Source organism: Onychomys torridus, chromosome 13, assembly GCF_903995425.1.
Source record: "Onychomys torridus chromosome 13, mOncTor1.1, whole genome shotgun sequence".
Lineage (NCBI taxonomy): Eukaryota > Metazoa > Chordata > Mammalia > Rodentia > Cricetidae > Onychomys > Onychomys torridus.
Genome location: NC_050455.1, coordinates 983,218 through 999,687, shown reverse-complemented (window position 1 = coordinate 999,687; position 16,470 = coordinate 983,218). Strand labels below are relative to the sequence as shown.

The 16,470-nt window shown below is 39.1% G+C and overlaps 1 protein-coding gene across 3 annotated transcripts in view; it reads left to right on the top strand.

Annotated features, from left to right (window-relative positions):
• Positions 1-16,470, top strand: part of Esco1 (establishment of sister chromatid cohesion N-acetyltransferase 1) — a 60,491-nt gene that overhangs the window by 11,500 nt on the left and 32,521 nt on the right. For all 3 annotated transcript variants that reach the window (XM_036205003.1, XM_036205004.1, XM_036205005.1), the window contains exons 2-4: positions 4,793-4,877; positions 9,948-10,047; positions 10,506-12,634. In XM_036205003.1, coding sequence (XP_036060896.1) covers positions 11,099-12,634 — 1,536 coding nt within the window. In that variant the 5' untranslated portion in view covers positions 4,793-4,877; positions 9,948-10,047; positions 10,506-11,098. The remainder of the gene's footprint in view (positions 1-4,792; positions 4,878-9,947; positions 10,048-10,505; positions 12,635-16,470) is intronic.

Below are 16,470 nucleotides of genomic sequence, written 5' to 3'. Positions count from 1 at the left end.
TTCCTGGTGAAACAGCCCCTGGAGCCACCGCAACCCTGACTGACAAAACCTGGGCCACTGAGCACGGCTACAGAGGGGAGGGTGGGGGTGCAGAGCTCAGCAACTCTGGATTAGGGAGCTCAAACCATTTGTCCTGTGGTGTCAGACAGCTCTGATTTAGATAAAATTTGGGAGCAGACACCCCAGAGGTGACTGAGGATTGGGTTTAGACCCAGGGTTGTCCATTTCCAAGCCTATGCTGGAGATCAAAGACTAGGGCAAGGTGGCTGCTGAGATAGCCTGGTGTGGTGGTATTGTGTTCCCCAAAATATTGTGCACCCTAATAAACTTATCTGGGGTCAGAGAACATAACAGCCACTAGATATAGAGGCCAGAAAATGATGGCACACACGTCTTTAATCTTAGCGTTCCAAAGGTAGAGATCTGGATCTCTGTGAGTTCAAGGCCACACTAGAAACAGCCAGGCATGGTGACTCCCACACACACCCCTCCCACACACAGGGTTTCTCTGTGTGACTCACAGCCCTAATCCCAGGAAGTGATGGCAGAAAGCAGAAAGGTATATAAGGCGTGAAAACCAGCAACTGCCTGGTTAAGCTTTTAGGCTTTTGAGCAGCACAGTTCAGCTGAGAGACATCCAGTCTGAGGAAACAGAATCAGCTGAGGAATTGGCGAGGTGAGGTGGCTGTGGCTGGTTCTGCTTCTCTGATCTGCCAGCATTCACCCCAATAACTAGCACCGAGTTTGATTTTATTAATAGGACTCTTTAAGATTCATGCCTGGGGTAGAGCAGTCGGGGTAGTCTTTGAGAAGGATGTCTCCTCTGCAAAGGTCCTCTAGAACAAAGATTGTCTTTGCTCCAGAAGCGGGTTGGGTTTGCCCTGGTGCAGCCTTGGCTTGGCAGGATACCTTGGGAGTATTTGACCCAGGAGAGATCTTGACTTGGAAGAGATAACTGGTACCTCTGTAGGCAGTAGCTTGGAAATGGGTATCTCACCCCCGTTGGAAGAGAGGAAGATAAGGGAAGAGGAGTGGCTCTCCATGTGGCCAGGTGGTGGGGTACTAGGGTTGGGGAATTGGGCTGGGGGATCTGGTCCACCTGGTGGGAAAACTTCTCCTGGGTTTTAGCACCAAGATAATAGGTTTTCTGCAATGTGATAATAGGTTTTTCCACCAATGCAGTAAGCCTTATCAAGCAGAATTGAAAAAGCAAAAGAACAGGTTTATTTTGAGCAAAGCAACTCCTGGGTGAATCCTCCAGCCCCACAGATAGGGGCTGGAGAAGTCACATGGCTGAACTAAAACAGGAAGCTTAAAATATCCTGTAGGCAAGAGGTGATGATGTACTGTCTGTAAGCTGGGTTGTGCCCATGTATGATACACTTTAGGCAAAGATTTGGCCCTCTGGTAACTTAAGGGGAGGAGTCACCATAGTTGCCAAAAATGGGTAACTTGGCTTTTGGGTGCCTTTTCTTTGTTGGAGATTTTCTGAGAGGGTGGGGTTTGGAGAGAGGAATGAGGCTTTCCAGATCAAGCAGGGGTGAGCTGGAGGTTCCAGCTGAACAACAAGTGATCTTAAACTCCGAACCATCTCCTCAGCCTCACAACCTAGAGTATTGAATTCAAAGCCAGCTGAGTATACACAACAAGGTTCAGTCAATGTTACATAGCAAGATCCAGGCTCAGAAAACAAAAAGAACGGTGAGATTACTCAGTGAGTAAAAGGCTCTTGCTACTAAGCCTGACAAGTGTGTTTGAGCCTAGGAAACTACATGATGGAAGGAGAGAACCAACTTCTGTGAGCTGGCCTTTAATTGCCACGTGCAAATGTGTGTGCACATGTACATACACAAATAAATGTAATAAAATTTTTCTTGTTGGTGGGTGGCATACTACTAGCACTCCAGGTGGCTCTTTGTAGACCAGCCTGGTCTACAAAGTTCCAGGATAGCCAAGACTTACACAGAGAAACCCTGCCTAAAACAAAACAAAAACAAAATAGAAAAATGTAATCAAATTTTTAATAGACAAAAGCTCTGAAAAGGTATTTTTCCATAAAAAGATGTACAAATGTCCATTAAACGCATGATGATTAATATTACTATCAATTAGGCAACCCCAAACCAAACTATGAGATAACACTTTAGACTGCAAAAGATAAATAAATATTAAAAAACAGCAACAATCAAACATGTTGACAGGTTGTGAAGAAACTACTCAAACATAGCTGGGTAGAATGTAAAATGGCTGCTGAGAATGGAACCCAGGTCCTCTGGAAGAACAACCAGTGTTCTTAACTGCTGAGCCATCTCTCTATCCTTTATTTATTTTTTTTAAAGACAGGTTCTCAAAAATACTAATCCTACTGGGTAAGAATAAGACCACTACTACAATTTTTAAGCCAAATTTGAAGGAAGCTTTTAAAAATACTGGCCAGGTCCATACCCAGGATTCCCAGAGTATATTAGCACATTATATTATTCAGGGGTTTATAAAGGCAAAAACCCCCAGGCATATATCCTGACAAACTTCCTGCCTACTTACTCTTGCCTACATATATGATCAAGCATATCCTGTGTATGGGCAACTACAGCTTGTTTATAAACCCTTGGCTTGTTATCTTACATGAACAAGAGCCTGAAGTGTTCCAAGAAGTTATCTGTCCTTGGGCAAGTGGGGCTTACTTGTTAGAGGCATTAGTTTTATAGATCTCTTATGTGCAATAATTGAAACCTAAAACATAATGTTAGCCTCTTGTAACAGTTCTCCTCTTGTAACTGTGCTGGCCTGGAACTCATAGAGACCTGGCTGTCCTTGCTTCCCATGATGGGATTAAAGGGGGGATGCCACTATGTACCACTTTTTCCAAGGTAGGTCCAGACTGCCAAGTTATTTGCTGAATTAAAATTTTTAGAGCACAGGAGAGATGGCTCAGCGGTTAAGAGCACTGGCTGTTCTTCCAGAGGTCCTGAGTTCAATTCCCAGCAACCACATGGTGGCTCCCAACCATCTGTAATGAGATCTGGCGCCCTCTAATGGCGTGCAGGCAGAACACTGTATACATAATAAATAAACCTTAAAAAAATAAAATAAAATTTTTAGAAATAGCTGGGTGGTGGCGCCGGTGCACACCTTTAATCCCAGCACCTGGGAGGCAGAGTGAGTTTCAGGACAGCCAGGGCTATACAGAGAAATCCTGTCTTGAAAAAAACAAAACGAAAAAAAATTTTTTAAAGAAATTGAGGTAGTAGAAGTAAACTTTTAAAGGGATAGTGTCTCATTGTATTGCTTGGAGTGGTCCAAACTCCTGGTTCAGGGATCCCTTATGAGTTAGCCTCCTAAATAACTGGGACTATATGCTTGGGCCACACCAGTGAGCTAATCCACCATTCAAAAACATTTTTAAAAAATGTATGTATGTAATGATTATGGGAGACACGGTCTCATAAGTTCCAGTTGATTTGGAAATCTCTAGATAGCTAAGAATAACCTTGAACTACTCATCTTCCTGCCTTCATCCCCCAAGTGCTGGCCGTGTGCCCTATGCCTGGATTTTATTATTTTGGGGGTTACATAAAGCCATTTTCAGGCAAGTTTAAATTTCCTTTGAGCGTCTCTCCCTACTACTACTAATCTCCTGTTAGTCGCCTGTGGTGATTATATTGTGTGCCCTAATAAATTTGCCTGAGGATCCGGACAGAGCCAGCCACTAGATTAGACATAGAGGTCAGGCAGTGGTGGCACACACCTTTAATCCCAGGATTTGAGATCTTATGCCTTTGCTTGGGAAACACACATCCCTTTAATCCCAGGAAGTAATATGGCAGGGCAGAGAAAGGTATATAAGGTGTGAGGAAACAGTTTAGACTGAGGATTTTGTAGAGGTAAGAACCAGTTACTGGCTGTTCTGCTTCTCTGATCTTTCAGCTTTCACCCTGATATCTGGCTTTGAGTTTTTTGTTATAAGACCATCTAAGATTCAAACAATAGTCTCCTTTGTTCCCCATACGGTTTTGTTTGTTCATGTCATCAAGTACAATCATGTGTATTTAAAGTCTAAGATCCACAAATGAGAGCAAACTTGTGATACTTGTTTTTCTGAGACTGACTGAATTCATGCTTAATATGATAGTTTCTAGTTTCATCTATTTTCCTACAAATGATACAATTTCAGTTTTCTTTATGGCCGAAAAAAAATTCCATTGTGTTTATAAAACTACATTTTCTTTGTCTGTTTCTGTGTTATCCCATGACTTAGCTGTTGAGAATAGGACTGGAATAAACACTGATATGCAAGTATCTCTGTAATATTTATTATCTTGGTGTCTTTTGGGTAAATACAGAAAAGTGGGCTATCTGGGTCATACTCTGCTTTAAAAAATTAGTTGATTGATTAATTAATTAGTTAATTAACTAAATTATTGGAGACAGGTTTCCTTTGTGTAGCTCTGGCTGCCCTCAAACTCAGATCTGCCTGCCTCTGAAGTGCTGGTATTATTATTATTATTATTATTATTATTATTATTATTATTTTGTTATACTTTTTTTGAGACAAGTTTTCTTTGTGTAACCCTGGCTTTCCTGGAACTCTCTCTGTAGACCAGGCTGGCCTCAAACCCACAGAGATCTGCCTGCCTCTGCCTCCCGAGTAGAGTGCTGAGAATGAAGCTGTGTGCCACCACTGCCCAACTTGGCAATTTTTAATAACAATACTTTTCTAGGTTTTGAATTATGTATTTTTTTCAACAGCTTGTTTTTCTGTAGCTATAGAATTCTTTTTTTTTTCTTCCAGGTTCCCAAGTATACAGTTGTAATTAGAAGAATCACTTAACATCAAGAAACTTAAAAAGGTGATACAGGATTTCTATTTCATTGAGGTAAGTGGCTTCTATTAATTTTGTGTATTTTGAGATGATTAAAAGGCTAGATATGCTTTATATTTTCAGGGAAGTTTAAGTTTACACTTTTATTTGTTTTTAGATTTATTTGTTTTGACTTTGTATGAATGTTTTGCATATATGCATGTATGTACATCATGTGTTTCTTGTTGGATCCCCTGGAACTGAGGGTATGAGTAGTTGTGAGCCACTGTGTAGGTGCTGGGATTTGAACCTGTATCCTCTGGAAGAGCGTATCCATGGTTGACTTGGACCTTGCTATGTAGGCTAAGCTGGCTTTGATCTGAGTGCTGAGATTAAAGGCATGCATACCACACCCAGCTTAAAATTTTTATTTTGAGTTATATTGATGGGTATTTTACCTATGTGTATGTCTGTGTACCACTTGCATTTGGAGATCACAAGAGGGTATCATATCCTGCAAATGGAGTTATAGAAGGTTGTGAGCTGCCCTGAGGGTGCTGGGAACCTAGGCTGATCCTCTGGAAGGGCAGCCAGTGCTCTTAACTGCTGTCTCTTCAGCTTCTACAGCTTTTCCATTCATTCATTCATTCATTCATTCATTCATTCATTATTTATTTGTTGTGTACATAGATGTAGTATGTGCCTGCCAGATTATGTGCATGGAGGTCAAGGAAATCAGTTCTCTAGTTCTACCATGTGGGTTCTGGAGATCAAAGTGAGGTCAGGCCCTAGGCTCGGTATCAAATGCCTGTTTCTGCTGACCCGTCTTATGTTAATGTAGTAGAACATTTTGGTAGCCTTGTAAGGAAAAGTAAGATTCTCTCCTGATCCTAACACTGGTCCCACAGTTTGTTTTTCCAGAAGTCATCACTGTCTCCTTCTACAGTCCTCCATTCACTGTGTGCATAAACATGGGTGTGTGTGTTGCTTCCTCCACTTAACTGCATGAAGTTCACCCTGTTCTTTACCTTGCCTTTTTGGTTTAATTATGGTTTTGGCTGTTGGAACCTGTTGGTTTTAGCTTATTTGTTGAACACCTTTATCAGAGTATGATTATATGATAAATTTCAGTTTTGTTTTTTTTGTTTTTGTTTTGTTTTTTCAAGACAGGGTTTCTGTGTAGCTTTGGAGTCTGTCCTGGACTAGCTCTGTAGCTCAGGCTGGCCTAGAACTCACAGAGATCCGCCTGCCTCTGCCTCCCGAGTGCTGGGATTAAAGGCGTGCGCCACCACCGCCCGGCTAAAATTTGATTTCTTAAAGACTAAATTTGGTGTGTTTTGAGGACACTTTTAGAAATCAACATCACATTCAAGATAAGAACATTTCCATCCCACTTAGATTACATCATTTCCTCCCTGACATTTAACCCTTGGCTATATCTGATCTGCTCTCTGTCACTGTGAAACTTGACTTTTTAAAAAAATAATTTCATGAAAAGTAGACTCTTACAGTGTGTGTTTGTGTATAGCTTCTGCTGCTCAGCATAGTTATGAGTGTCACCCTTGTTTTTGTTTTTGGTTTTTTTTTTTTTGGAGCTGAGGATCGAACCCAGGGCCTTGTGCTTGCTAGGTAAGCGCTCTACCACTGAGCTAAATCCTCAACTCCCACCCTTGTTCTTTATACTAGTGTGTTCTTTTGTTTACTGGGTAGTTTCTACTGTAGTGATATGTCACTTTTGTCTATCCCCACATGACTTACGGGTTGTCTCTCAGGTACTTTGGGTTATTTTCAGATTTTGGTTATGGTACATGAAGCTGTTTTGAAGATTTTTGAACCAGTCTTTATTGTGGACTTATGTGGAATATTAAAGATCTTCCTGCCTAAACTTTGGTTAAAGCCAAGATTTTCTCTTTCCTTTTTTTTTCCCCAAGAAGTTTGATAAACTTTACATTTAGGTCTTTGATCAACCTGAAATTACTTTTGTGGGTTGTCTGAAGTAAGGGATGATGAAGATGGTATTGATGAAGATGTTCTTGCTTTTCTTATTTTCCTGTTTCTACTGCTGCTTCCTATCTGTTTAGTACTAGTGCTTTTCCATCTGTTGAAGACCAGTTTCCATTGATTTGTTGTGTTGAAACCTGATTCGATCCTCATGTTGTGCACAGGCCTGTAATCTCAGCTCTTAGAAAGTTGAAGCAGGCCACTGCGGCCATGCCAATCAGAGTGGCCTGTGAGGCCCTATACCAGCCAGTGTCTGAGTTGATGTCTGTGTCTCTTGTTACCATTGAGGGCTCTGTGGATACTCAGAGTCTGGTCAGCCACCCAAGACCATGTTGGTGTCTGAGGGCCATGCTGTTTTCGGGCAGTGGTAATGTCTGAGACTGATCTGTGGCTGTGGGCTGAGTCCTTGGTCCTGTATGTTGATCCCTGTGGCCCGTGTTACCACAGTGGCTATAGGAACAATGTGTGTTGAAATTGGAGGGCCGAGCCTAGCTTACACCAGTGCCCTTCACTGTCCCTGGGGAGAGCTGGCCCCTGTGGCATGGGCCTAGAAGAACTGGCCCTGCCCCTTGCCCAAGGACAGTGTCTCTTCACAGCAATAGAACAGTGACTAAGACACATCTAAAATAAAATAAATTTGAAATAAAATTTAAAATCAGGGTGTCACTTTGTATATAAAAAGCTTGTGGTACTTACTGAGAATTAAGCTGAATCTTGGAACTACTTTGACACAGTTGCATAGTATTCTATTATATAATTGTCATCAATGATAGAAGTATTACAGTGATACTTATTCGTTGGGGTAGTTTGTTAAAATGGTATTGAAATCAACTTTGTGATTATATGTATCTATGCATTCATAGAGGAATATTTGTAAAGTCCTGGAAATAAAATTCTTTGAAATTCAGTATTTATAGTTTTTTTTTTTTTTTTTTTGTCTGTGTATGTGTAGAGTATGTGGGTATACATGTGTGCATGGGCATATATGTGTGGATACCAGAGGTTGACACACAGTGTCTTTCAATATTGTTCTCCCCCTTATTTTTTACTTTTTTAGAGACAAGGGTCTCACATTGTAGCTCTGACTGTCTTAGAGCTCTCTATGTAGACCAGGCTGGCCTTGACTCACAGATTCGCTTGCCTTTGCCTCCCATGAGTGCTAGGATTAAAGGCATGCTCCACCATGCCTGGCTTCCCATTGGTGGTTCTCTAGGGATTCATTCATTAATTCATTTGCTTTTACTGGTTCAGTAATGTTCAGTAAACAAATCACTCAGTAAAATGCAATAAACCAAAAATAAACAAGGGTGAGGGAGACCTTCATCACAATAAAATGTCCATAAACACAGGATTATGTAGGTGGATAGTCAAGAGTAGATGCTTAAACTAGTGAAAGTTTGTTAAGAAAAAGGCAACTGTAGCTGCTCTCTCCATCCCAGAGTCAACCAGCTGCAGATCAAAAATATTTTCCTTAATTGTGTCAAAACACTGAATCTGTTTTAAACATGGTTTTCCTTGCATTGTTATATTAATGATACACCATAACATTTTATGTAACACTTTTATTTTATGTAACAAGTCTTTTTTTATTATTTATTTTTCTATTATCAGCTCGATACAGTATAAATTCTTATCCTAAATAGTGATAGTGAAATGTTTCATTGAGGCTTGCCCAGTAATTGAGTAAAACCAAAACTTATCATCCTAGTATCCCCCCTGCTATATAGCTTCTCTGGTTCTGTGGGTTGCAGTCTGATTTGCTTTCTATCTAGAATCCACTTATGAGTGAGTACATACCATGTTTGTCCTTCTGGGTTTGGGTTACCTCACTCAGGATGATTTTTTTCTAGTTCCATCCATTTGCCTGCAAATTTCATGCTGTCATTGTTTTTCTCTGCTGAGTAGTACTCCATTGTGTGTATGTACACATCTTCTTAATCCATTCTTCACTTGATGGGCATCTAGGTTGTTTCCAGGTTCTGGCTATTACAAATAGTGCTGCTATGAACATAGTTGATCATGTATCTTTGTGGTATGGTTGAGCATTCCTTGGGTATATGCCCAAGAGTGGTATGGCTGGGTCTTGAGGTAGATCGATTCCCAGTTTTCTGAGAAACTGCCATACTGATTTCCACAGTGGTTGTACAAGTTTGCATTCCCACCAACAGTGGAGGAGTGTTCCCTTTGCTCTGCATCCTCTCCAACATTGACTGTCCTTAGTGTTTTTGATCATAGTCATTCTGACAGGTGTAAGGTGGTATCTCAGAGTCGTTCTGATTTGTGCACATATTCTTGCAGGTGCACATAGAGGCCAGAGAATATTGAATGCTCTTGAACTGGATTTAAAGATAGTCGTGAGCTGCCTTATATGGAAAATGGAAACTGAACCTGGGTCCTTTGCAAGAGCAATAATTGTTCTTAACCACTGGGCCATTTCCCCATTGTCTTTAGTCTTTTAGTTTTTTTTTTGTTTGTTTGTTTTGTTTTTTTTTTAAATATCCTATTCTATTTGTTTATTATTTGAGGCAGGGTTTCCTGTAGCCTTAGGATGGCCTTGAAATCCTAATCAACCTGCCTTTATTTCCAAGTGCTGAAATTACAGACTTGTACCACTACACCTGACTTTATGAGGGGCTATGGATCAAAGTCCTATGGGGTTTTGTGCATTTTAGGCAATCACTCTACCAAGTGAGCTACATTACCATCTCTTAATGTCTTTTTTACTTCTATTTGCTATTTCAGTATTGTTCATTTAGTTCATAGATTTTCTTCATTACCTACTAAATGTTTTTAATTAAATCAGCTTTACTAATATGTTTCATTTTCCCCTATATATATGTAGCTTTTCCTCATGAAATTTTGCTTTGTTAGTTTAATACATTTAATGTTTACATTGTGAATTGTTTTTTATATTTTAAAATTTTTTTCCCACAGTATATAATGTATGTATACTGTTTGAGTGGATGTATGTACCATAGTGTTCTTCAAAATAGAAATAATGAAATTGAATGCTATGTATAAAATGAGCTTTGATAAATATTAGACTAATGGTTGATCATGGTGGAGTTATATTTGATGAGAAGTGAGTTGATGATTACATCTTTTTAAACATTTTTTAAGTAGGTTTTTTTGTTTGTTTTTTAGGTGCTGTATAATGTGTTAAGAGGTTATAAGGAATGGTTTTAGCAGATTATCTTGAGTTATGGTGGCTGAAACATCAGTTCTATCTTGTGGGAAAAGAACTGTAAGTGAATCTCAGGAGACAAATTAATTTTTAAGTTTATTCTGTATTTTTCATAAGATAAATTGCTATTCAAGAATATATTTGGGAGGGGTTGGAGGGCTTAGAATAGTTGTTGTTCTTGCAGAGGACCTGAATTCTTTGCCCAGCACCCACATGTTGACTCACAACCATCCAAATCATTGGGAACTCCTGTTCCAGGTGATCCAGTGTCCCTTTCTGACCTATGGGCACCAAGTATGCATGTGGTACATGTATTCAGGCTAAATATTTATACACTTAAAATAAGTGTAAAAAATGGAAAAATATATTTGGGGAGATTTCATTGTGTTATTCTAAAGAATATAGTCTAAAAGAAGGAGTTAAATTTTTAAATTGAGGTATTTCTCTGCATAGTATTATCATTGACCTGCTTCTTGGATTAAATAAAACTTAATGTCTTTTTTTGTTTAATTTTTCAGAAATGGCAGCATAAAAGGAAATCTATATTAATAGAGCACTTCACTAAGCGAAGGAGACTAAATAGCCACAAACCAACACACTTGGCAACCAAGGAAAGAAACCTGTTAGCCATAAGACATGTTACACGTGCATCAGCGTCCAGTAGCTGTAGCCTTCAGAAGAAAAAAGTTGTCAGAAATTTTGTCAAAGCAGACAGGTCAGTGATAAATAACTCCTAGTAATAGGGTTAGGCCTGAAACTAAAGTAATTAAAACAAATTGGATCTGAATGAAGTTTATTTTCATTAAAAAAATAAAAACTTCTGAAAATATTAAATTAGAATTAAATTTTCTTCAGATTTCCATTTCCCTACTCAGCAAAATCATAAAGCAAATATCTTGCAGCATTTATGCTAGCTTTTTTCATGTCTTAGGAATTTCAGAGAGCAACCTTACTTGAAACAACTTGGTATTTCTGTTGGAAATGTACATCAATATAAGTTAAAGTTGATTTTTAAGATCTCCTCAGTAATAATACTAAGTACCTAACATCTGCATCTACCTGGACACAGTCCTCAAAAACTCCTCAGAAGGGAAGACATTACTCAGGAATAATGTCCATTCAGGAGAAATCAAAACAAAATTCCTCCAAAGTTACTAAAGAAATTGAAGATGAGAATTTAGAACTAGAAATTCAAAGTTCTCAAAACAGTCTAGCAAAGAAACCAGGTTCCAAGGAAGCTGTAAAGGCACTGGTTAGATCTTCCAACGAGAGTAAAATAAATCAGCCTGAATTGGGAACACGAATGAATACAAGGTCAGCATCAGCAGCTGATAAAAATGCAACTAAATCCATTAATAATAATATGGTAACTGTGAAGGGACAATCACAAGAATCTACAAAAAAGAAGAGATTATATCAGGAAAAATTAGTGCTTGGAACCTTCAAAGGAAATGAGCAACTTAACCGGAGATCACAAAGACTACAACAGTTAAGTGAGTGTTCAACCAGGTCTTTGCGAAGTAGAGAGATTCAGAGTCAAATTCAGGCAATTAAACAGAATTTGCAGCCAACAAGAAGAGAACAGTGTAACAGTACTCAAAGTAAATCTAATAAAGTTACAGTAAATCAAAAGCATGTGAAAAGAAAAGTGCTTGAAATAAAGTCTGATTGTAAGGAGGACAGAAATTCAGTTACAAATGAAGTAATAAATTCTCCCAAAGGAAAGAAGCTCAAAGTACAGCATGAGACAGCCTATACGTGTAGTTCTCAGTGCATTCCAGGGTCTGAAAAGTGTTTCCAGAAGACCGTTAGAAAAGAAGAATCAAAACCTGTGCCTGTAACTTCTGAGATTAGAAAATTAAAAACAGCTACTTCAGTGGTCTCTCAAAAGAATGAACCAAGGAAATCAGCTCATACTCCAGTAAATACTAGCACAAAATCCCCCCAATTTCCACAGCCATTAGTGCCTGAACAAAGTATTGATCCTGAATTGGAGCAAGCTGGAAAGAGTAAGCGAGGTACCATTCTCCAACTTTGTGAAGAAATTGCTGGTGAAATTGAATCAGATACTGTAGAGGTAAAAAGGGAATGGTCACACGTGGAAAGTGTAAAGGAGGAGAAGCCTCTAGAAGTCAAACCGGAAGGGACTGATGCTGAACGACAAATGCTCCATCAGAAAGAAACAAACCAGGATGTGCAGTGTAACCGTTTCTTCCCCAGTAGGAAAACAAAGCCTGTGAAGTGCATACTAAATGGAATAAATAGCTCCACTAAGAGGAACTCCAACTGGACTAAAATTAAACTCTCAAAATTTAACTCTGTGCAGCAACATAAATTGGACTCTCAAGTATCTCCTAAATTGGGCTTATTACGAACTGGTTTTTCACCACCAGTTTTAGAAATGCCTCATCCAGTGTCTCAAAGTACATTTTTAGAGATGAAACCACATAGTAATGTAACTTGCCAACAGGATAAAATGAAAGGAATTAAATCTGAAGAAGTTAAAATTAATAATATTGCAATTGAAATTAATAAAGCCACGAAAGGGGCTCCTGGAAATTGTCATTTGGATAATCATATTAAACCCTCTCCTGACTCACCATTGGATAATCAGATGAAACATTCTTGTGAGTCAGCACCAGATAAGGTAATCATCTTTATTATGTGCGATAGAGGTGCCAGGTTCTTTCTACTACTAACTTTATGAAGCATTTTATATCAAGATACTGATAAAGTTGTTAACCCCGTCTTAGAGTGATGAACCTGAGCAACTCAGAATGTTTCCCCTTTATGTGTATGCTTCCCTGTTTTTACCATTTTTATTTTATGGAAAACATAACTGTGGAATTCTAGCTTTTAAACTTATCACACAAAAGTAGTTCCTTTTTAAGAAAAAAATTTAATTTTAACAACGGAAAGCACATCTCTTAGTGATTTAAATCTAGAACTTAGAACTTGTGCCCATTTCTGAGATATTAAGATTTTTGGGTTGGAGTTATAGTTCAGTAGTAGAGGGCTTGCCTAGCAAGTATGAGTCCTCGTCTCCCTACCCTCACAAAAGAAACCTTAAAATTTATTCAACTTTGGTAAAACAACCTTTGTTTTAGTTGAAGAAATGTAAAAAGTTAAATATCTTTAAAAGAATACCTAGCTGGGTGGTGGCGGCAGCATGCCTTTAATCCCAGCACTAGGCAGGCAGATCTCTGTGAGTTCGAGGCCAGCCTGGTCTACAGAGCGAGATCCAGGAAAGGCGCAAAGCTACACAGAGAAACCCTGTCTCGAATCCCCCTCCCCCCCCAACAAAAAAGAATACCTTTGTGTTGATTTTATGGCAGTTTTGAACTGCTGGCAAAGGAAATTTCTAAAAGTATAAATCAACATTTTAAGAGAAGAATTATAATGGTTTTTCCTTTTTTGTGGTGCTGAGGATCAAACTAAGATAAGTCCTTTTTTTTTTTTTTTTTTTTAAATTCCTTCCTCTGGAGCTGAGGATTGAACCCAGGCCATTGAGCTAAATCCCCAACCCCAGAGATTTTTTATACCCATTTAAACATTCAGGAGGGAGGTAGAATGGCTTAACTCCCCTGGTAGTTTCTGTTTAATGAACGTTGCCTTTGTTGCAGGTAAGGAAAGTATCAGAAATCTGTCACCATGTGCGCTGTAAATTGTTATGCATACAGATAAGAAAAGTGATGCTTGCCGGGCAGTGGTGGCACACATCTTTAATCCCAGCACTCTCGAGGCAGAGGTGGCCAGGTCTCTGAGTTTGAGGCCAGCCTGGTCTATAGAGTGAGTTTCAGACAGCCAGGGCTACATAGAGAATCCCTCAGGAAGAAAAAAAAAAGAAAGAAAAGTAGGTTTGAATATGTAAGTAACTTAACTTTAGTGACAATCTAAATGATTAAATGACAAACTAAAGTTAGGGTGGCTGGCCAGGTTTAGGGCTGGATACAACTCAGTGGCAAAGCGCATGCTAGCCTGGACAAGGCCGTAGGTTTAATCCTCAGTACTGAAAAAAAAATCAGAAAGATTTCTATTAGTAGAATATAGGAATGCAAACAAACTTACAAAACAAAAAACATGGTCTCACTATATAGTGCTGGCTAGCCTGGAATTCACTTTGTAGACCAGGCTAGCTTTGAACTCACAGAGATTTATTTGTCTCTGCCTCGAGTGCTGGAATTAAAGGTATGTGCCACCACACCCAGCTCTTTCATATTTTAGATCTATTTTTATTTATGTGTGTATGTGTATGTCTTTGCAAGTGAATGCTATGTGTGTGTGCAGGTGCCTGTGAGGCCAGAGGAGGTGGGAGGGAGAATCCAGTGAGCTGGAGTCAGTTGTGAGCTACAGGATGTGGGTGATAGGAACTGAACTCAGATTCTCTGGAAGAGCAGCAAGTACTGCTGAGTTATCTCTTCAGCCCTTTCTTTGTTCCATTTTTATGTGTGTATGTAGATACATACATACATACATACATACATACATACATACATACATACATGCATATTTGCATGTGTGGGCATATGGAGGCTTGTGATTGATGAAAACCACCCTAAGTCACTTCTGCTTTAGTCAATGAAATGGAATCTCCGTTAACCCCAGAGTGTGTCTATACAGCTGGTCTCACCACCCAGGTTGCTCAGGGGATTCTCCCTCCTGTCTCTGCCATCTGAGGTGGGAATTACAGGAAGGAGGGCTGCTGTATCCTGCTGGCATTTAAGGCTTCTGGTAATCTGGATTTGGTCCTCATATTTGCTAACAAATGCTTTAACCAGAGTCATTTCCCCAGTTCCAAATAGGAACATCAGTTATTTCAAATCAACGTACTAACATTTTATTAGTGGAAAAAGACTCAGTAATAATGTGATTGTTCTCATTAAAAAGTTTTCACTATAATTGGCTTTTGGGAGGGAGAAGCATGAGGGTGATTTGAGACAGGGTCCTGAGCCTTGAACTGGGAATACTGCTTCAGCCTCTTGGGTATCCTAGGATTATAGTCATGTGCCATCACACCTGGCTTTTGTTTTAATTAAAACAAAAAAACCAATAAAACAAAAAACCAGGCTGGGCGATGGTGACATACACCTTTAATCCCAGTACTCAGGAGGCAGAGGCAGGTGGAGCTCTATGAGTCTGAAGCCAACTTGGTCTACAGCGTGAGTTCCAGGATGGCCAGGGTGGTTACACATAGAAACCCTGTCTTTAAAAAAAAAAAAAAAAAAAAAAAAAAAAAGGGCAAACAAAACAAATAAAAAATCTACCAACAAATACTCCATCTTTTTTTTTTTTCCTCCCTTTGGAGCTGTGGACCGAACGCAGGGCCTTGCCCTCTACCACTGAGCTAAATTCCCAATCCCCAAAACTCCATATTTTAAAGTAGCATTGTGGGCTGGAGAGATGAGTGGCTAAGAGTGAGTACCAATCTTGGAGAAGAACTGATTTAGTTCCCAGCACCCACATTAGGATGCTCATAACAGGCTGGAATTCCAGTTTGTACTTCATTGGCTCCAACACTTAGATGTGAACTCTCCTAAAACACACAGAAATGAGTGTTACAAGATAGCCATGAAGTTGATTCCATGAGGTAACCAGAATTTCAAATAGAATTTGAAGTATATATTCTTATTACTAATGGTCTAGCTGCTCTGAGAAAGTTCTAAATTGAAGATTCTAGGTAATAAAAAGATAATTATAATATGATCTTTGTTTTAAAAAAAAGTAAGAAGTGCATGAAAAAGTAGATGATGGTGATAATTGGAAAAAATTGGGGAAAGTCTCATGAAAGAGGTTAATTTTTAAGTAATGAGTTGAAATTTTATAAGGGAAAAGATAATTCTAGTCTGTTCAGGACAATATAGAAATTTAATGTGAAACAGATTATCTAATATTAATGGAGCAGAAAGAAACAGTTAAAAAATTGATTTTAATATATTTTACTTGGTCTGTTATATAAAAATACTGTCAATTTAACGTTTGTGTGTATGTGCTGAAGTCCTTTTTTTTTTTTTTTTTTTTTTTTGTTCTTGTTTTTCGAGACAGAGTTTCTCTGTGTAGCTTTGTGCCTTTCCTGGATCTTGCTTTGTAGACCAGGCTGGCCTTGAACTTATAGAGATCCATCTGGCTCTGCCTCACGAGTGCTGGGATTAAAGGCTTGCGCCACCACCACCCAGCGAAGTCTTTATATCTGACTTGATAAATGTTTACTACATGTCTCAAACCATATTAATTGCATTTCAAGTACCCAAAGTGTCCTGTAACCATGGTGGTGGGTACCATATTGGACAGTACAGTACTGACATGTACTTTGAGGAGTGGCATGGAGCTTGGTGACTGTGGAACATACTTAAACTTTTTAAAAAGTATTTTGGTGTTTGGTGAGATAGGGACTCACTATGTAGCCCTTACTGTCCCTGAATTCCCTACTTAGACCAGGATGGCCTTGAACTAACAGAGATATGCCTGCCTCTGCCTGCTGAGTGC